The sequence below is a fragment of the Leptopilina heterotoma genome, unplaced genomic scaffold, assembly GCF_015476425.1.
Source record: "Leptopilina heterotoma isolate Lh14 unplaced genomic scaffold, ASM1547642v1 Lhet_32, whole genome shotgun sequence".
NCBI lineage: Eukaryota > Metazoa > Arthropoda > Insecta > Hymenoptera > Figitidae > Leptopilina > Leptopilina heterotoma.
In genome coordinates, this window is record NW_025111017.1 from 1,880,823 (window position 1) to 1,902,674 (window position 21,852).

General features: G+C 32.2%; 1 protein-coding gene across 2 annotated transcripts in view; it reads right to left on the bottom strand.

Annotated features, from left to right (window-relative positions):
* Nucleotides 1–21,852, bottom strand: part of LOC122504809 (cGMP-dependent protein kinase, isozyme 1-like) — a 519,664-nt gene that overhangs the window by 84,623 nt on the left and 413,189 nt on the right. For both annotated transcript variants that reach the window (XM_043616070.1, XM_043616069.1), the window contains one exon: nt 6,158–6,264. In XM_043616070.1, coding sequence (XP_043472005.1) covers nt 6,158–6,264 — 107 coding nt within the window. The remainder of the gene's footprint in view (nt 1–6,157; nt 6,265–21,852) is intronic.

A 21,852-nucleotide genomic window follows, 5' to 3' on the forward strand; every position in this document is an offset into this window, starting at 1 on the left:
AAAACTATTTATTTGAATCAAACAAATCTTTTCTCTTGAAATAAACAAATTTTTTAGTTATATTAAATAAAATTTTTTGGTTAAGTGTAATAAGCATTTGGTTAATACAAATAAACGTATTGGAAGAAATTTTTTGGTTGAATCAAACAAACGTTTGGTTGACTGTATAGCAATGCATTTCTTTGGTTGATTCAACCAAAATTTGGTTGATTCGAACCAATTTTTTTCTGAGTGTACGAATCTAATGTTAAAATTTTATTTTTCAAATTATTCGATCCACTATGACAGATTCAAAATTATGATTTTCTACATTTTTAAGTAAATAGTCTAAATATTAATTTATAGATTAATATTTACAAAAAATAATTATTGGGATGTTTTCGAAACTCTTTTATAGAAATTTAACTTTTTATACCATTGCTCTTAAAAATCGATTATTAAAGGAATATTTAAAAAAAAATTTGAATCCGCTATGCCATATTAGATTCGGTAATTTAAAAAATAAATTTTTAACATTAGATTCGTAAATAGCGCTTCCAAATATCGCCCTTGACGTTGTTTTAGAATATTTACTTCGAAAATGTAGAAAATTAAAATTTTGAACCTGCCATATTGGATCCAAAATTTTGAAAATTAATTGTTACGGACACCCTATTGTGCACGTTTGTACGCTCGCTTCATATTCCGCCTCGCTACGGAGTTTAATTCCGCAGTACGCGCTCCCATTAAAGTCGCAATATCTCGAGAACTATTAGAGTCTCCATAAATTTTTTTTTATGAAATGAAAGGTGAAATTACAAGGAATCGATATTTACTTATTAGAAAATTCAAAAATTAGGCCAACTGAACTAAAAATTAATTCAAAAAATTTTTTTGACTTTTTTTTTGACAAATTTTGGAAATTTTTTTTTGTTCATAATATCAAATTAAACTACGTATTTTTAACTATATTGCCTGTAAATTTTATTAAAATCGATCAAAAAGTTTTAGAGTTATTAATTTTTGAAAAAAACGCAACACTCATTTTCAATATGGCGTAGCGGCCGCCATTTTGAAAATTTTTCAAAATCCTTTTAGGGTTAAATTTAATTCATATAAGACTTCTATTTCCCAAGGTTTCGAAGAAATCGGAAGACCACTTGCAAATCGCTTTTTTTCTGACGGAGTCTTACCCTTATAATACAAAGTTTGCAGAAGTGCACAAAACCCATGTTAAACCCAATTTAAACTTTAACCCTTCGTCGGCACAGGTTAATATTTATCAAATGGGCTGTTCTTGTGGGTAGCTTATTTTTTTGCATTTTAATTTAAATTCCGGCCAGCGACCTAAGAAATTCCAAATTTTTCAAAAATAAGAACCACCCTAATACATATGATGATTCAGTATTTTTTTAAGTAATTAAACACAGATTTTAATTTTTAATTTTTTAGAATTTTTTTTAAATAATGAATTTTTAATAGTGCAATGTGAATCACCTACTTCCCATGTTCCAAACAATATATTTTACTAAAAAATTCGTAATTGACAGTCACTGCACAACACTATGGTAAAAATTATAATAATAAAGGCAAAATTGATGAGTTGCACCGGGTTACAAAATCATCTGTAGCTTGTACTCATTTCAATGTCCCAAAATGGCTTATAAAGGGTAAAAAGCCTATAAAATAAGAAACATTTTTGGGTATTTTTGAAAAAATTTAAAGGGGGGAAACAGGGGGGGAAATTGAAAAAAAATTTAATTTTTTTTATGAAACTACATTTTTTTAAATAATTAGTAATTTCATTCAAAAGTTTGGAAAATTCTCTACAAAAAACACTTATACAACTTTAGAATCTATTAATATGGGTAAAACATATTGCCATTTAAAAATTATACTGAAAAAAAATTGAGCCCCTGATAACATGGCAACCACGCATTACACAGACCTAAAAACCTACTATACATACTTGTTTTTATGTATACTTTAACATACTTCATTTCCAAAAAGAAATTTTTTTAGGGTGGCTTTTATGTTAGAGAATGCTTCATACATTCTAATATATTTTATCCAAAACAAGTATGTAATCCCCGCTTTCTCGAAGCGTTTTTGAGACGCAAAGTATGCCTTAACTTCAAGCAGCAGTTTCACGGTCCTAAGACTACTTTCTCGTCCTAGGACCGTAAAACTACTAATGAAGCAAAGCCATGCTTTACCTCTCAAAATGCACTGAGTAACCGCGGATTACATTCTCGTTTTGTATAAAATGTCGTGTGTACCTCGGGCGCACGCATTTCTCGTCCTCGCTTGTTTACAGTACTCGGCTTCGCCTCGTGCTTTGCGTTCTCGTTGCACAATGTACTATTATTTTTTTATGCATCTAGAAGATGTCGGATAATAATTAATAGCTTTTATTTAAAAAACCACTATAACAAAACCACAATATTTAAACGTAACGAATATTTATCAACGGAACACTCAAAACATACGCTCCTGTTTCGACTTTTTTAATTTCGTTAACGCCTATCTCTCTTCTTCTGTCCCCCTACCGCGTCGCGACCAAAGTTTTACACTCTATAGAGTCACTCTCTATGGAGTCTCCAGTGTAGTTTGAATTATTGGTATTGCAATACTATATATTCGCGAGACAATACTGAAATCATTATTGGCTGCACTGAAAAATTTTAAAGGTATCTGCTATCTTCAATGCGAGACAGCAGCGCTCTCTTAAGGTCATGTTATTCAGTTATTCTTAATCGAGCAACTGCGTTTCTTTCAATAGAGTGCCACAGTGGGCCATAATTGTTGATTTTTGGCCAAAAATCATTATTTAAAAAAAGCAAGATATTTACGAATAACAAGTATGCTACCTACAGTTTTTGGGGTCGCTGATTACGAATCTGAAGTCAGATTTCAAAAATTCAAAATAGTGGATCCAAAATGGCAGACATAAATTTTTTTATATGAATCAATTTTAATGAAGCATAAGTATCTAAAGGTTTTTTAGGTCGCTGATTACGAATCTGAAGTCAGATTTCAAAATGGCGGATCCAATATGACAAACATAAAATTTTAAAATCAATAAATTTGAATTAAACATAGGTATCAATGGGTTTTTTGGGTCGCTGATTACGAATCTGTTGTCAGATTTCAAAAATTCAAAATGGCGGATCTAAAATGGCAGACATACAATTTTTTAAATTAATCGATTTTTATGAAACTTTGTATCTAGGGTTTTTTTAGGTCGCTGATTACGAATCTGATGTAATAATTAAAGTGGATTTTAGATTGGGTGAGATTTGCCTACAATTTTTTGCTTTGGAGATTTTAAGTTTGGTGATTACAAAACTAGTGTCTATACAATTCAGAAAATAAAAAAAAATTTCCTGTTATTAGCCTACAAAAATAAAACGTACTGTAGTTTCCAGGATCTACCACGAGGAGGTTATAGGTAGAGATCCCATTTTGTATTTTTTTTATATTTTAAATTTTTTTTTATTTTTTTTGGTTTTTTTTTACACCTGATGTTTACTTATAGGTATATAGTTTATCGCGTGGGTATATCAGGTGCGCATGTAGTCCTATTGGAGAATCTGCTTTTATTTCCATGGATCAGGTAAACACTCCATTTCATATCTAAATCTGATTTCAGAAACACAGTGCTCATTTTTACATTTTTAAAATCTGACAACAGTTTCGTAATCAGCAACCCGAAAAACCTCTACATACCTATGTTACATTGAAATTAATTAATTTAAAAATTTTTATGACCGGCATTTTGATTTTTTGAAATCTGACATCAGATTCGTAATCAGCGACCCAAAAAACTATAGAGTTATTATAATAGAGTGCGCAAGCGACCAAAATGTTTCTTAGGCGCATAGACGGAGACAGCCAACTGTTGCTTGCTTGCTGGCAATTATATTTTTCTTTTATTTACGTGACAAATAAATAATTTAAAAACATTTTTAGCAGGAAAAATGGTATTTTATGTTAAGTTTATCTGCTTTCAATTTATACTCATCGAAATAAGCAGCTCAGAATTAAAAATTCCAATTACTATAATATTATCGATACGACATCCAAACTAGAATCAAAAGTTGCGTTTTAACTTCAAATAACAGCCAAATAGCTTTTTTCAACATGACTTTTTAATCCCACACTACCCTATTTATTGTAAAATATTTATTTTACATTTAATTTTATTATATTTAAAACGATTTTTCATACGATCTTTTTAGACAAAAACCTAACCAAAAACTTTTATTCTTGCACATGCGCCCTTAAACAAGGTAAGATAAGGGGTCTACTTTCATGCTTTTGTCTCTTTCTATGCGCCTAAGAATGCCTCTCACGGTAAAACGTATAACTCGCGCACTCTATTCTAAAAACTCTATGCAAAAAAACCCATAGATACCTATGTTTAATTCAAATTTATTGATTTTAAAATTTTTATGTCCGCCATATTTGATCCGCCATTTTGAATTTTTGAAATCTGACATCAGATTCGTAATCAGCGACACAAAAAACCGTTAAATACCACTGTTCATCATAATTGATTAATTTTGAAAATTGTCTTTATATATTTATTGCATATATTTATATGTTTATTGCAATATTCTTGTTATGTTGAAAAAATATGAAAAGGCGCAAAATGGCACATATTGGCGTCAAAGTAGACATGCTAAGTAATCGCTCTATAACTTGTTTTTCCAAATATTATGCGGCTCGAAGGAGCTCGACTAACTGAAAGTCGGCACTCTATTGAAAAATCGACTATTTGTTTACTTCAATGGAGCTACATTTTAATAAATTTTAGTTTTTTAAAGTAACTATTAATTTTTTTACTTCAATACATCTGTTGATGAGAAAAAATAAGTACTTATAAAAAAATAACACAGGTCAACAAAAAAAGACTTACTTTTTTTTTATGAGATAGCGGAATGGTTTCCTATGTATTTTTGGACGCTGAACACGATCCCGACTTCCAAAATTGCCCATCACGTCAGGATTTTGAGAAAAGTGGGCGTAAAGACCCCAAAAACGCTTTTTTGAGGAATTTCAACATTTATTTTCTCTTTAACCTGACGTGCTAGAGACTTCCACAAGGTCTTAAATTAAAGCTTATAATGTGCACTAAAAGACCAATATCCATAAAATAAAAAAAAATAAAAATTTTTTTCAAAAAATGGGATTGAAGACACCAAAAATTTGTGTTTTTGGATTGCTTTAATAGACTTTTTGCAATTGCTTGGATTCGCATGAAAATGGTTACTTAGGGTTTTTGGGGTCACTGATTACGAATCCGATATTAGTTTGCAAAAATTAAAAATGGCGGATTCGTAATCAGCGACCCAAAAAACCCTGAAATAACAATTTTCAAGCGAATCCAAGCAATTCTTAATTTTTACATCTGTCATCTTGGTTTCGCCGTTTTAAATTTTTGCAAACAAATATTGGATTCGTAATCAGCGACCCCAAAAACCCCAAGTACCCATTTTCAAGCGAATCCAAGCGATTGCAAAAAGTCTATTAAAGCAATCCAAAAACACAAATTTTTGGTGTCTTCAACCCCATTTTTTGAAAAAAATTTTAATTTTTTTTTATTTTATGGATATTGGTCTTGTAGTGCACATTACAAGCTTTAATTTAAGACCTTGTGGAAGTCTCTAGCACGTCAGGTTAAAGAGAAAAGAAATGTTGAAAATCCTCAAAAAAGCGTTTTTGGGGTCTTTACCCCCACTTTTCTCAAAATCCTGACGTGATGGGCAAATTTGGAAGTCGGGATCGTGTTCAGCGTCCAACAATACACAGGAAACCATTCCGCTATCTCATAAAAAAAAAGTAAGTCTTTTTTTGTTGACCTGTGAATTTATTTATTTTTAAATATATTAAGTATTTCAATCAAAAACATTTTATTATTTTATCTTAAATGTTAAACTTTAAATAGTTCTAGAAGACACAATTTTTTATTATTTAACAAATCCTTTATGCAATAAATTCCTTATTTACTATTAAATACTGTGGATAAATTCTTTAGTGCATATTTGAAAGTTGAAAAATTGTATTTTTGGCCAAAATTCAACGATCCTGGCCCACTGTGGAGTGTACTGCAGTGTGCTTTTAATTTTTTTAGTGTGTATAGCATAAAACATTTATTTCTAAATAAATAACAAACCTGTCATGTCCTTTGTTTAAAATAATTTCTGGCGCTACATATTCCGGTGTTCCAGCAAAAGTCCAAGTTTTACCTGGTCCAACTTTTTTACTAAAACCGAAATCAACCTAAAATAAATAAAACATATTAGAAGATATTAACATATTATACAGAAGCGCGTTTATTTCTAAGAGTTACGGCTGAATAATTTTTTTAATTTCCAGTATAGATTTAGAAAAAACAGGAATACAGATTTTCGTTTTCTCTGTAATGGTTTCGTATTACATATAAGTATTGAGTGAGTGAATAGCTTCACGTGTCAAAACTTTTTAGCCTGACTCTTGCAGTTTGTTTCACTTGTTTCATAGTTAAAATAGTATCGTAGTAAGTTTCTATACCTTGACGTTATTCTCTTTTACGTTATTTACGTAATACTGCTGTTGGATGAACATATCTAACTATATTAAAAAAGCTGAAACGTCACATTCTGACAATGATACTTACTTAACTATTGATAGAATCTCACTCGATAAATTAAAAAAAATTGTTACAAATTACAGTGAGTCATTCAACTCACGAGTCGTTCAAACTCGCGAGTCGTTCAAGAGCTGATCAGTGTCCGATTCAGGAGTCGTTTAATTTCTAGTATGCGCGCGCCAGTGCTCAGTACTGTGTAATTTAAACGGACCAAAGCCATTAAATATTATGTCTTTTGGGGTAATAATATGCTTCACACATCCCTGAAATCGCCAAGGAGGCATGGCTTATGCGTTGATCGACTCGTGAGTTTTATGATCTTTAAAATTTTCGAGAATTAAATGACTCGCGAGAACTCACTGTAATCAAACATTTACAAATAACAAGTTTATATAATTAATGAAATACATAGACGGCAAATATAAAAAATGATAAAAATGTGGCTTGACGTTCCGTAGTTGTTGTCAAAGACCCGCAACAAAATCAGCTGGAACGGAAGAGTTGTCGAATTTGCTTCCTTCTACGCAGCTCGAATCCCAAGCAGCACAGTTGGTAACACTTCCGTCCATCGGTTAATTTGATGGCACATGTTTGCTGCTTTCAGCTGTTGGTGGAGCCGTTTTACCATTCGCATTCCATTAACAGATGGATAATATGCTGTTGTGCGAAGATGAGTTGTACCTAATAAACGATTAAGTTGTTTAAATAAGTACGACTCAAACTGACGACTTTAGTCGGTTGTGATCCTCAGCGGGGTTCCAAATCGAGCAATCCTGGTGTTGTAAAATGCTCGAGCAATGGTTCCAGCTTCCTTATTTTCCATCGGCACTGCTTCAGGCCACATTGTGAATCGGTCAACCATAATGAGGCAGTAACGTTATTCCTCAGACGATGGCATGATCACGATATCCAGATGGACATGCTCGAATCGAGATGATGGTGGTAAGTAGTTGCCTATTGGTGACAAATCATGGCGTGACACTTTCGACTTCTGTCAGCAGGCTTGCCAGATTGGGCTATAAACCGCGATTTGGGCTTTCTTTTGCACTGTTTTTGCGGGCTAAACCTTGTTATCGCTACAAACAGCGATTTGGGCTATATATTACTCAATGACCGCGTTTTTTTGCTTTACAGCGCTGTAATTTTACTTTTATTTAAAATAACAAAAAAGTTTGTATTTTATTACAGTCATCAATTTCAGTAAGAAAAATATATTAGCGCCATACTTCGGTAGTAATTTCTACTAATTTTTAATATGTTTTTAATATGTTCTTATCCATGAATTCTTTTTCATAAAATTTGGAAGTAATTAATTTAAGTTAGTATTTTTATGTAACTAATATTTAATTGTAAATTTTAGGTTGGCTGGCTCCATCATCTGAAGGTGATGTCTCTAATGGGAAGCCGGAAGCCTACTGCAAACTGTGCAGTAGCCACATTAGAGCACACCATAGTGATCTAATTGCACATTCTAAACGTGCAAAGCATGTGGACAAGGAAAAATCTTTTAATATTAGGCTACATAGAACCAAATGTTCAATGATAATATTAAATGTCATTGCGCCAGTACAACTTCAAGAACTGCTTACGGATATTGGAAATAGTCCGTATGCCCTTAATGTCGATGAATCGACAGATGTGTCGGTAACTAAGTTTATGGGTTTATGTGTCCAGAATTTTAGTGGATCACAAAAAAGATGGTAACCGATTTTCTGTCAATTATTAAAGTCATCAGTTGTACTGGAAAAAGTCTAGCTAATGCTCTAAAAAATTATCTTAAATCAATTGGACTACCTGTATCACAGTTGCATTCACTTGGAACCGATGGTGCACAGAATATGTGCAGTACTTTTTATGCTCATTTAAAAGAAAGTGTGACTAATTTGCAGTTAATTAAATGCCTTTGTCACAGTCTTGACAATAGCGCAAAATATGCCTATAAAACTGTCCCGAATCACCTCGACTTCATTCTTACTGAAACATACAACTGGTTTTCTCATAGCTCTAAGCGCCAAGGAGAATATTCCGAATTTTTCAAAGTAAATAATTTAGTTATACATAATAAATAGAAAAAAAATTATATAAACATTCTGGTTTGGTTAAAATATTTTATAAATATTAAAATATGTGATATTCCACAGTACAAGGAACCTTAGCCGTTTTTGACAAAACTAGAATTTAAAGTATAAATACACTACCCTCCGTGAGTATCAGGACGCCCCTTTATCATGAGTGGGAAAATGCTTAAAACGTAGAAAATAAGAATGACAAAAATTTTTCGTATTTTTTTCCTGAAAGCTAATGAAATTATGAAAAGACTGACACCTAATCGAAGAATTTTCGTTGACTATTCTGTCAGATACAAAAAAAATACTGGATTTTGCATGCTTTTCGTAATTTTTAATTTCTCGAAAACTAATTAACTTTTTTTAGCGTTCTTGGTCTTGTTTCAATCTCTATTCAATGTAAAATCTAAATTAATTAATGGTATTGTGATATAAATTTTTCCAAAAAAATTTGAATCTGTGAAAGTCGGATAAAAAAATTTTGAAAAACAGATTGACACTTTTTCAACAATTTTTTTTTTAAATTTAACAATTTGTAAACGGTTGTTTAATTAAATTTCAAATTAAATAATCATTTAAGGTGTCAATTTCCATCCCATTCTTTCTCGAGTAAGGAAAATCATTCACTTTATTGATAATTATAACCATAACTATATTAATTGCATACTATAAATTAATATATATCTCTATATATTAATATATAGTAAACTATAATTAATAAAGTTATATATAATTCTTAATACAAGAAACTTATGTTGATTAAAATTTTTATTATTATAAGTAGAATCCAGAATCAGCGAGCACTACATTTTCTCCATTTTCCTTTCACTTTTCCATGCCCAGCGCACAGCCCATTTTCTTTCATCCACGCTCCCACTTTCTCTCTTACTCTTCTCTCTCCGTCTTACCAATACGTCCGTCTGACGCGCACAGGCCCATTTCCCTCGCTCATTCGTCTTTTCGCCGGCGGACGTCCGGCCCATTTTCTTTCACCCTCCACTCTCTCCATTTCCTTCCGTTCCTTTCACTCTCTCTACTCTCGAATACCTCCGTGCTGGTTCTGTTTTCCTAATACTTCTAGCGCTTAGAATTTAAGAAAATTGTTTAAATAAATGAGTATTATATAATTTTAAGATCGCGGATCGATACCGAACGTATGTACATATACGTTGGTATCATATGAGTATATGTTTATAGACGTATATATATACCCATATAAAATTATATGTTAACATTAACTCTTTCGTTCGGTATGCAAATTGTGTGTACGAGTGAGAGAGAAAGAGCTATGTTGAACGTAGTCTGGAAGGATTAGTGTCAACTTTTGACGCTACGAGCGTTATCTTTAGTAATGTAATGTAAGATTGGGTTCTCTCGCAAACGACATGCCTCATCACCCCTACTTAAGGCGGGGTTGCGAGACCACCCAGTCAGTCGATCACTCACTTGCACTCGATGTTGATCCTCTCCTCTAACGAATAAAGTTCTTTGCAACTCAATTCACCAGAGTCTTTTTATCATTTTTGCCGAGCCTGAAGTGTTCCTCACCTCACTCGACGTTTTTGGGTCTTACTGTGTTCACAGTAAGTACTGCTTTACCCTTCTCCGGTATTACCGACACGGAAGAGTCCCTCTTCCGAAAATCGTAATCCGAGAAGACGCTGATAGGTGTCTCGCCTTGTCGTCCAACTGTACAGAAGAGTCCTTCTTCTGCAAGGTTTGACGACGAAGTGATACTCGTACGGTACGTACCCGTAAAGACGCGCTATACGGAAGAGCCACTCTTCCGAAAATAGTCGCCCCTGCGTGTGCACTCCAGAGCGAGTCGTCTCCCTGCGGTCCGCCGAATTAACGGAAGAGTCCCTCTTCAGTGATTCCGTACTACGGGAGACCACCTATCCAACCTCGTTTCGTCGTTCGTTACGGTACAGAAGAGCCTCTCTTCTGAGCGCATTTTATTTTTTTTATTTTTAGCCCTAAATAAAAAAACAAACTATTAGACCGCGCAGTCGCTAAGGGCGAAATTCGCTCGAGAAGTCTCTGCGTTGCGCGTAAATTACGGAAGAGTCCCTCTTCTGCGCTTACGCAACAACGTATGACCGGCCCTCGAGACGTGCCCCATCGCCGGTAATATACAGAGGAGTCCCTCTTCTGCGTTGTTACCCGGTCACTACCTTTTTTACGTAACTATTTTCTTTCTACCCAAGTCGAATCAGATTTTCCTCGTTTCGCACCCTTTGACCGTGTCATCTACACCGTGACCGGTATCAAATTAACTAATCAAAAGCTTTTTTGAATTTTAGTATATCTATTAAATGAACATATTTTACATTTTCCTTTTTGACACTTTAATATTCATGATAACTTTTTGAATTTTTGTAATCCTACTTTTACGGTTTCAAATTTTTTTGGAAAAATTTATTTCACAATACCAGTTAATAATTTAGATTCTACATTAAATAGAGATTAAAACAAGACCAAGAGCGCTAATAAAAGTTAATTAGTTTTCGAGAAATTAAAAAATTACAAAAAGCATGCAAAATCCAGTATTTTTTTTGTAGGGGAGACTGGGGTAAACCCGCTTACAGGGTAAACCCGCTCACTAGCGATTTTACGCTTTGAACTCAACTTAAGATGGAGATATTGCAACTGTGAATAGTACTTAACATTCAACTTATATTAACGAACTTTCGTTTAGTTTCATGAATTCAACACAGAATCAGAGACGATCAAATGTTTTTTGAGGTGTCAGAAAAAAAACGTATTTTGGATTTTTAAGTTTTTCGATCATTATTTTTTAGTCTTAATTTATCTGAGAATTTTTTTTTGTTGCTATTGGATGTCCTTCATCAAAGTACATATATAGTTTTGTCTTATTTTAAAAAGATTTAATTAAATTTATTCTGAAATGTGAGGAATACACTCGGGTTAAAGTCGCTCACTTAGTTTTAAATTTAAAATTTAGAATAAAATAATTTCACGTATTATATTTCAACAATAACACAATTTATGACTTATTAAAGCTAAAATTGTAAGTACATTTCACTTTCTCTTAATAAAATATAACACTATTTAAATCCAGAGTTGTAATTCATGAAATCTATGTTCATTATTTATTAAACCAATTTTTTGTTTATAGAAATGTTTACATAACTCATAAATTATCAATAATAAATCATACTTAAGACGGGAATAAGACGAACTTTAATATTTAAAAAATATAACTGTTCCGTCTAGAAAAGATAAAGTGAGCGGGTTTACCCTCGAAAATTGTGATTTCGAAATTTGGAATATGTTTATTAAAAAGTTTCTCTAAGTAAAACTAAAAAGATAAATCAAAAACTCTTTTTTATTTTTTTAGTAGAAATCATAAGCTTTCAAATGATAATTATAATGGTTTCGTAAAAATGTCCGCGATTTGTTCCTTTGACGGGACCCATTTTATTTCAACTAAATTTCGTTTAACGCATTCTTTCACGTAGTGCTCTTTTATGTCAATCATATGTCGTAGTCTACTTCCCCCATCTATTTTTGCGCTAGCTTCAGCAGCTTTATTATCACACCAAAGTTTCATCGGGTAGATGGGCTGATCTATAATCAAGCTGATGGATTTACTCAATGAAACTAATTCTTGGCATGCTTCGCTCATCGAAACATACTCCGCTTGACATGTAGATAGGGCTACATATGTTTGCTTATGGGTACGCCATGCAATAGTGTCTCCATATAACCGACATACGTAACCACATGTCATTAATGAATTTTTGCAGTCTGCAAAACTTGCATCTGCATAGGAGATTAAGTCGTCTTCATTTCCTTTATAAAAGAGTGCGTATTCCTTAGTTCCAATTAAATATCAAAAAACTCGTTTAATCATGGACCATTCAAACTCTGTAGGATTAAGTTGATGGCGACTTAAGACATTTATTGCATATGAGATGTCTGGTCTAGTTGCATTGGACAGATACAGTAATGCACCTACGGCTTCGCGATACGTTGTTTTAAATTTTGAGTTTGTTTCTGAAATTTCATTCTCTCGTTCTTTTCTGGCTTTGTTTAATACTTAATTAGTAACCATGGGTGTTTGTTGGGGATGTAAGTTTTCAAAACCAAATCGTTTGAGAATTTTCTCGATGTACTTTTCTTGGCTAAGAGTGATATGACTATTCGTACGTATAATAGTGATTCCAAGAAATTCTCGTGGTTCGCCTAATTCTGTCATTTGGAATTTATTTTTTAGTAACTTAATGATTTCATTTATTTTTACTTCGTCATTTCCAGCAAGCAAAATGTTATCAACGTAAATGAGAAGTATGATAATAGTGACGCCTTGTTTATAAATGAAAAGACAAGGGTCGAGATCATTTGTTTTAAATCCAATGTTTTGTGCTACTTCAATGAATAGTTTGTTCCATTGTTTCGAACTTGTTTTTAACCCATATAGAGCACGTTCCAATTTTAGTACTTTATGATCTTTAACATTTTTTGAACATAAATACCCATCTGGTATTTCCATGAAAATTTCGTCATTAATTTTGCCATTGAGAAAAGCCCATTTTACATCCAACTGTCGTATAATTAATTTAAATTTATTGACAATTACAAGTAAGGCTCTTACTAGTGGGAGGCGTGAAACTGGAGCGTATGTTTCTCTTAGGTCATAGAGGTTTCTATCCTTAAAACCTTGTATCACAAGTCGTGCTCTGAAGATAGGTTCAATTTCGTTTTCAAATTTGCGTTTAAATACCCATCGTAAGTCTATTATGTTAGGTTTGCCTCCATCTTTGGCCTTAACTGGTCTGTCTACTAAATTCCAGACTTTAATGTCTTCCATAGCTTTAAGTTCATGTTGCATTGCTTTTAGCCATTTATCTTTTTCTTTTGATTGTAAAACTTCTTTATATGAACTCGGATCACCACCAATAGATGCTAACAATGAATGGTATTCTTCGTCATGTGCATTAATGTATGTATGTTCATTTTCTAGGTTTTGATCCACTAAAGTAAATAGAATTTTACTAGAATTATCCATTTCGTTTGATAGTTTTATTTCGTTTTCTTTATTGATGTTCTTATTTTTATTTGTTTCCGATGGCACATCTTTTGTCTTTTTAAGCTTTGCAGGTCGTCCACGTTTTCTTTTCACTTCTATTCTCAATTCTGACGTTTCTTCTCCCTCCTTTTTCGTTATTTCTTCTCCCTCCTTTTTCGATATTTCTTCTCCTTCTGTTTTCGATTTTTCTTCTCCCTCCGCTTTCGAGTTTTCGAAATTTAGGAACCATTTTTCCATATTGATACTCTCGTTGTCATACAGCCAATTTTTAATGCCATTTTTATTATACTTATCACCGTAGACAAGTTTTTCGTTAAATCTGGCATCGCGGCTCTCATAAAATTTACCGTCTTCGGGTTTTAAAAATATGTATCCAGTTGAAGTGTAACCTACTAAGATTACTCTTCTTTCTTCGAAACGAAATTTTGGACCAGATTTTCTTTGGACTTTAGTGTATGCTAAACATCCAAAACGTTTGATTTGATTTAAATCGAAGTGGTAGTGGGGAGCCATTTTCATTAAAAGGGGTTGAAAATTTATAGATTTATGAGGTGTTCTATTGTAAATATATACTGCTGTATTTAGGGCTAAGTCCCACATGTTTTCAGGTAGTTTAGAATCATACATTGGAGATCTTATTCGTTGTTGGAGGGTTTGATTAAAGCGTTCGGCAACGCCATTGTGTTGGGGGGTATCAGGGTAAGCGAGTTGAAGTTCTGTACCTAGTTTATTTAAAACCTCGATAGTTTTACCACCAGTAAATTCAGTGCCCTGATCAGTGCGCAAGAAACAAACTTTTACATATTCACCTATTATATTTCTACAAGTTCGTACAAAAGATTCTAGACAATCACCAACTTCGCTTTTATGTTTTATGGCATATCATATAGCAGCTCGAGAAAAATCGTCAATAAATACTGCAATGAAGCGGTATTTTTTAGGATGTGTAGGTGGACTTATAGGTCCCATAGTATCAGCGTGTATTATTTGTAGGGGTTTATTTGCTCTTGTTCGAATTTGTTTGAAAGTAAGTCTTTTGAATTTTGCGAGCATGCAAATTTCGCAATCTAGTATATTGTCGTTAAATTCCACATCCTTTATTTCATTTAGTATGGGGTGAAACTTCTGAATTTGTTTTAAATAATTTATCGAAATATGACCTAAACGTATGTGCCATAACATTGCGTTGCTTAATTTTTTATCAAGTCCAATTTCAGAAATTTCGCGTTCTGTTACATCTAAAGAATTTATTTCATCAATATTATTTATTTTTCTGTCGTCTAAGGTATTGAAAATATTAGGCAATTTCGATAAATTTTCAAATTCATCCGCTTTTCCATAAACTCTGGAGTTAAATGAAATGTTAAATTCGTTTAAATTGTTAGATTTTCGTACAGACCCTCTTGTTAGATATTTGTTACTGGTATCAGTTTCATTTTGATCGGATAAATTTACAAAAATTTGTTTATTAAATTTGTGAGGATTTATAGGATTGGATTGATGTTCAGGAATTTCTAAGATTATTTGCCAAAATGGTTTTTCGTAGATGCCAGATAGAAATGACTTGTTTGAATTTGGATCGAAAATGTCTATTATTTTATCATCAAGGTAAATACTAAGTCCTTGTTATACAAATTTTCTAAGTGAAAGTAAATTTTCACTTAAGTTTTGAGCACACAAAACTTCGTTTAATTCAAGGATTTTACCATTATTTACTGTGGCATGAATTTTACCTGAACCTTGTGAATATAATCTTGCAGAAGGGTTTTTATTAGCACATCGTATTGTATCGCAATTGTTTTCATTCAAATGTTTAAATATAAGTTTTGATTTTGCCATGTGTTCGGTCGCGCCGGAGTCTGCAATGAACCTTTCTAACATTTTCCCTTCATTATTATACAATTTAACATCGTTTACATTGAATAATTCAGACGACTTACTCTTTTCAACATTAAAAGATAAATTTAATGAGCACTTACTTTGACTGTCGTTGTTTGCAGTTTTTTGGTCATTTTCTGAATCTTGGTGAGTTTTATTTGATTTTGAGTTATGTGTAGGTTTAAATTTGTTGTTGTTTGGCTTGAATTTTTTAGGTGGTACTTCCTTTTTATCATTTTCTTCGTTGGAACGTTTAGAATTCTTATTATTGTGATTGTTATTATTGAAACGTTTTTTGTGATTCTGCTTCACATTGTTCGTAGATTTATTGTTTTTGGTGTCGTTGTTTGAATCTCGTTTTTTAAAATAACAATCAGCAGATAGATGTTTTCCAAATTTGTTACAGTTATAACATTTTTTAAGTCCACGTCTCGTACATTGATTTTCATAGTGACCTCTATCACCACACTCCTAACATCTTATACTATTGTGTTTTTTGTCTTCACCACGTTGAGCTGACATTGCAAATCTTGGTGAATTAATCTCTTTTGATTGTTGTACTGCTTCAGCCTGCATTATGAAGTTCTTCAATTCATCATAGGACATGTTTCTGCCGTTGGAACTTTCTGAAAGAAAATCTATTCCTCTTACTTCTGGAACTGCATCAACGATGGCGTTAAAAAATGCGTCCCGTTTTTCTTCTTCAGTAAGCGGTGAGGATTCTGGAATGCATTCAAAACGTCGTATGGCTTTTTCAAATTTGTCCCAAAATTCAGCTGCTTTTTCCTTTCCTGGACGATACTGCATACTGTATATTTGTTTACGAATTGACTGAGTTGTTAAGTTAACTTCACTTAGTTTGATTTGCTTGAGTTTATTTAAAATTTCAACTGGATTTTTTTATGTTGATCACTTTTGAGTGATAACATTGATCGATTCGGTTGATGATAATATCTCGAACTTTACATTGATCTCGTTGTTTGTCTACATCTTTAATTTGAGAATTTGTTAAGTCATTTTTTAAAATATACATTAAGTCGTATGACTGTAATTCCGTGTGTAGATAATCAATGAAGAATTGATATTTCATTTGTAGAGTTAGTTTATAATCTCGTTTGATATTAAGGTTTTTGTTAACAACCTGAATGTGAATTCTTTCGTTATTTGGTGCATTTGAATTTGATCTAATCTCGTTGGAATTTGATTGAATTTGTTTGTCCACTTCTTCACGAATGTACTTCATTAAATCTAAGTTGATTTCACCTCCTGGTGGAAATCGTGGAATTCGTTGTGCGGAAAGTTGTTGATGGAGTGTATTTTCATCTGTCTGCGTAGAATTTGGTCCCATTTGTTTCGTCAACTGCATTTTTTCCTGCTGTCCAAAGTGTGACGATGATCCAGGAAAGTCACTTATGTGGTGTTGCTCCTGTGTTATTTCAGCTCTGGGAAAGAGATTGGACATGTTGCGATTGGAGTTCCTTGATTCAGCGATATTTTTCTTCGATGGAGATGAGACTACTGGTTTTGAATCGCTCCAGGTGCGTTTGATGATTTAGGAGATACAATAATGTTTGATACTATTATAGGTTTATTTGTGGGTGTATCAGTGTCGTTTTCAGTTCTGTTTGGAACTGAATTTTCAAGCTTATCGAGGATCATGGTAATGCCACATTCCATGTTTGACATCATGTCTTGAGTTCTGATTTGATTTTCCTTTAAATCAGATAGGATGAGCGATAAAATGTCGTTGGTTTTTTGCAAAGTTTGTTCTATTGTATCATTTTGAACTGTAGTTGATTCTCGATAGAGCTTTAGAATATTTATGCTACTCTCACATAAATTATCAATAACTTTCGTCAAGTCTTTTATCTTGTCGTCATCTACTTCCTGGTGGTCTGAAACTAAAACACTCAATTAGTTTACATGACTGAAATTTTTCGTATATACCACACACACTCGTTCATTCCGTCATACTCTCATTGCGTGCACTAATCTCTCGTATACAGTAAAGTAGATGTCACTCATGTATATAGTAAAAAGGATTACTTACTCGTAACTTCAGATAAATTGTGATTTGGTGTAGAATCGTTTTCTGTCGTTTGATTATGTAAAGTTGGAGTAATTCTTTCCTGTGCTCTATCAAGATCAGAATCTTGTTGATTTGCGACCAGCCTCGTTGTCCATACTTTTGTTTTCTCTCTCATGACTCTATTGTGTGTGGCGTTCCAGACGTTTGGATCAAAAAAACTTTTCTCTGTGTGGTAAGAATTGGACAGGGCATTAGTCTTGCTAATTAATTAATACTGAACACAAGTATTAAATTCGTAGCCAAGGTATACATATTGAGACTGAACACAAGTCGATATATATACCTTGTAGTTAAATATACAAGAAACAGAGAACACATTTGTTTTCATATATTCAACACAACAAGTTTGAGTGTTAGTTATAACAGCTGTTAGTTTATTTTATTTAATTGGAAAAAAAATTTTTATTTAGTTTTTTTTTACCATTTCGGAGGATTACTCCATCAGTCGACATGATTTTTATAGAATCATTTGTGATTGTGGTATAAATCACAGTGTCCTCGTTCAATTTGAGCAGTCGTCGCACATCATTAATGAATTCTCGTAGGTAATGGTTATCTTTAAATTAAAAGAAAAGAAAAGTGTACATATGTATACACACATACAAATATACATATACACTCAAGTCTACATTTATATATTTATTTCACAAATAGTAGTCTTATTTACGCTACGCTCTCTGTCTCTTTCATTCTCATAATAAGTATTAGGAGGAAATAAATCCTTCTGATTCGAAGGTCACTGACCTGAACCTTTGCAGGTCATGTTTTTATTGATCTCACACTACAATACCCTATGGAAATTTTATTTAATATTTAAAATAGTTTTAAGTGAGTTAATATATAAAAAAAATATATGTACACTTAATCTGCATTCAAATGAAAAAATCAAGATGATTACAAATATGTAGATACACATACTATGAGACAGAGAGGCGTAGAAAAAATATATTCAACTTCTATGTATAAACAAATAAGCAGTAATATTTGTTAAAAAAATTAATACATAAAGCACACATGTGTTTTCTTACCTGATGTGTTTAACTCCATGTTCGTAAACACGCGGTCAACTTCAGAAAAAAAAGGAAATCCAGTGATGATCACTTCAATTTCTCGTCGGGTATGTCATCTTCGGTTGAGAAGTTAATTTTCCTTTTTTTTATATATTACTACACGTTAAACACACTACAACGATAAAAAAAAATTTCGCGCAGTGTAAGCACTCGTTAGGGCATATAACCTGTTAGGATATAGGTATAGAAAAGGACCACGGTCACTTGAACGAAAATATAAGTTTATTAAATGAAAAACAGACCCTACCATTACACAGGTCAAAAGAAGACTAAATATTATAATTAGAAGTAACAAGTAATATAAAGAGGTAGAAGGCACAAGGGCCGTACACATCTATAACTCTAACACATTAGCTTTCAGGAAAAAAATACGAAAATTTTTTGTCATTCTTATTTTCTACGTTTTAAGCATTTTTCCACTCATGAAAAAAGGGGCGTCCTGATACTTACGGACGGTAGTGTAAATAAAAGTGACTAGTTTTCGTTACTAACAATTAACATAGCTTAAAATTTTATGCAACTTAGGTCCCTTTCACCTTAGAACGTCACATATATTATGTTTATATTTTTTGAGTCCGTCTTAATTTATATTCAAAAATTAAAATTGTAATTAATTTCCAGGAAAGAAATAATGGAAAAACTCCTCAAAAATTACAAAGTTTGGCGAAAACGCGATGGCTAGTTTGGCTTTCTGTTTCTTCTGTTATTATCGATCAGTGGTTCGATTTACGCGACTTTTTTTCAAATGCAACTGTATCGCAGCCTAATGATTTTAAAGTAAATACTTTATTATATTTCTATAAAGATAATTCCAATCTTTTATATCTAACAATTAATAATATTAATATTTATTAATATTTTTAATATTTAATTTATCTAACATTTTTAAAGTCGATATTAAGAGATATAAACAGTGTGAATTTAGCTTTCGAGCATACAAATGCTGATATCACAAAACTATACTGTGATCTTCGCAATCTTTCGTTTGGCATTACGAAACGAGTTCTACAAGAAAGGTCAATCACAGAGACGTATAGGCCGGGAATTCTCAGACTGGACGAGGTAAAATTGTTTAAAAATGCTTTAAAAGTCACTGAAAATCTTAAGCCTATTGATCAGGTCAATTTTGGCGAGACATTCACTCAATTATGTGAGAAAATCGATATTCCATATCAATGTTTGAAAAATGTAAAAGTTAATTGTGAAAACTACTTGTTAACATTGTCTCGTCAGCTTCTTGAAAGATTGCCTGACAATCTTGGTGCAATAGAAAAGTTAAGATATTTGTCTCCACAACTAACTTTGTCAAAAGTAGGTTGACCAACTTTCCATCAACTGCCACTGGATTTAGGTGATAAAAAATATAATAAATTTCATGCTTTATTGTGATTATCTTGTTTATAATATTCAAATAAACTATATTAATTTATTATTTCTTTTCCATAGATCCTAATGCTGACCGAGAACTTTTAGAGGCTCAATGGCGAGCATTAGGTTTTTTTTCCACTTTGCAAAATATGCTTACACCCGGAAGAAAATAAAAATATAAATACTATTAATATTTATCATTTTTGGTCCTGCGTTTTGGATTGCTCAAATTCCGTTGGCGAAAAGCCCTTTAAGGAACTTGCACTATTTGCTCTCCGTTGCCTTACTTTGCCAGTCAGCAATGCAGTTGTCGAACGAATTTTCAGTTATATGAATAACATAAAAAAACAAAAACCGAAATAAATTACAAATTCAAATGTTGGAAGCTCTTTTACGTTTGAGAGTTCATCTTAAGGTATGATTATTTTATTTGTAATTTTTTTTTAATTTCGAATAGAAGAATTTTACTAATTATATTGTTTCTTTCTATTTTGAAAATTAGATTTTCGAAAAATGTTGCAGAGATTTTGAAGTTACCAAAGACATGTTAAATAGATTTAATAGTAGCATGTATCTATTTCGAGTTAATGCCGAAGAGGCGCAGGCCGAAGATGAAGTTGATTTTGAAATTGAGGATTACAATAATTTACTAGAATTATTTGAAAATGACTTCGACCAATGCGCGAATGTTGCATAATTTTTTAAAACGTTTTATGCCTACCAGCACCAAAAATTGAAGACTGTTAGTGTGATAATTTTCTTTAGTATTTAGATTTTCACTATTATAAATTATAATAAATATTTAATTCGATGTTGATTGTTAATTTTTAAGAACTTTATTATTGGTTATACAAACAATTAAACATTTAAGTAATATAATAATTTGTCAGTTAATAAGAAAATAAGAAACTTAATTATTTAATTAATTTTGGGCTACATCAGCGCCTTCTAATTGCGGTATGTTACTAGGAATCTGGCAACCCTGTCTATCGTCAGCTATCTAAAAGCGCCATTTTTGTGCATGTGGGATAAAAAAACTTCAACTTGATATAATTTATTTATTTACATTGTCGATTCCCGCAGTCCTATTAGACCGTAAATGGGTAACTAAAATATTAAACAAAATATAAACATAATTAGTAAATAACTAATTACTAAAATATTTAGTAATAACTAACTATAACTTGAAATTTTATTAAAATTAATTGCTGTTCTACAGATTGTTAATTTTAAGGGATACAATAGGGGTGGAATATTTTTATTGGGTTGTTTATTGCTTGAATTATGGAATTTATATTTGCAAATAATGCATACAAATAATTTTTTAACATTAGATTATTCGTTTAATTAATTTTTATGAATGGCTCTGTTTGGATACATAGTCAAAGAAAGGGATGATTTCACCTCTTCTCCCACATGTATAAGGTGAATGAGTATGTTTTTCTTGTTCCTTATGAAGTAATTAGAGCATTGATGTGCTTATTTTAGGTTCCCTGTCGGATCTAAAAGTTGAGTATTTTTAACATTGTCCAAGGATGTCCTAGCAGGCGTAATTATATAAAGCCTCGGCCTTATATATCAGGCCGACCAGAAAATCAAACTTACTGTCCTAATATCGTAATATAATATTGAGAGTATGTCAACAATACATAAAATGTTTCATAATAGTAATATACTTTCAGAACTTTTAATCTTTACTGTACAATGTATCCTTA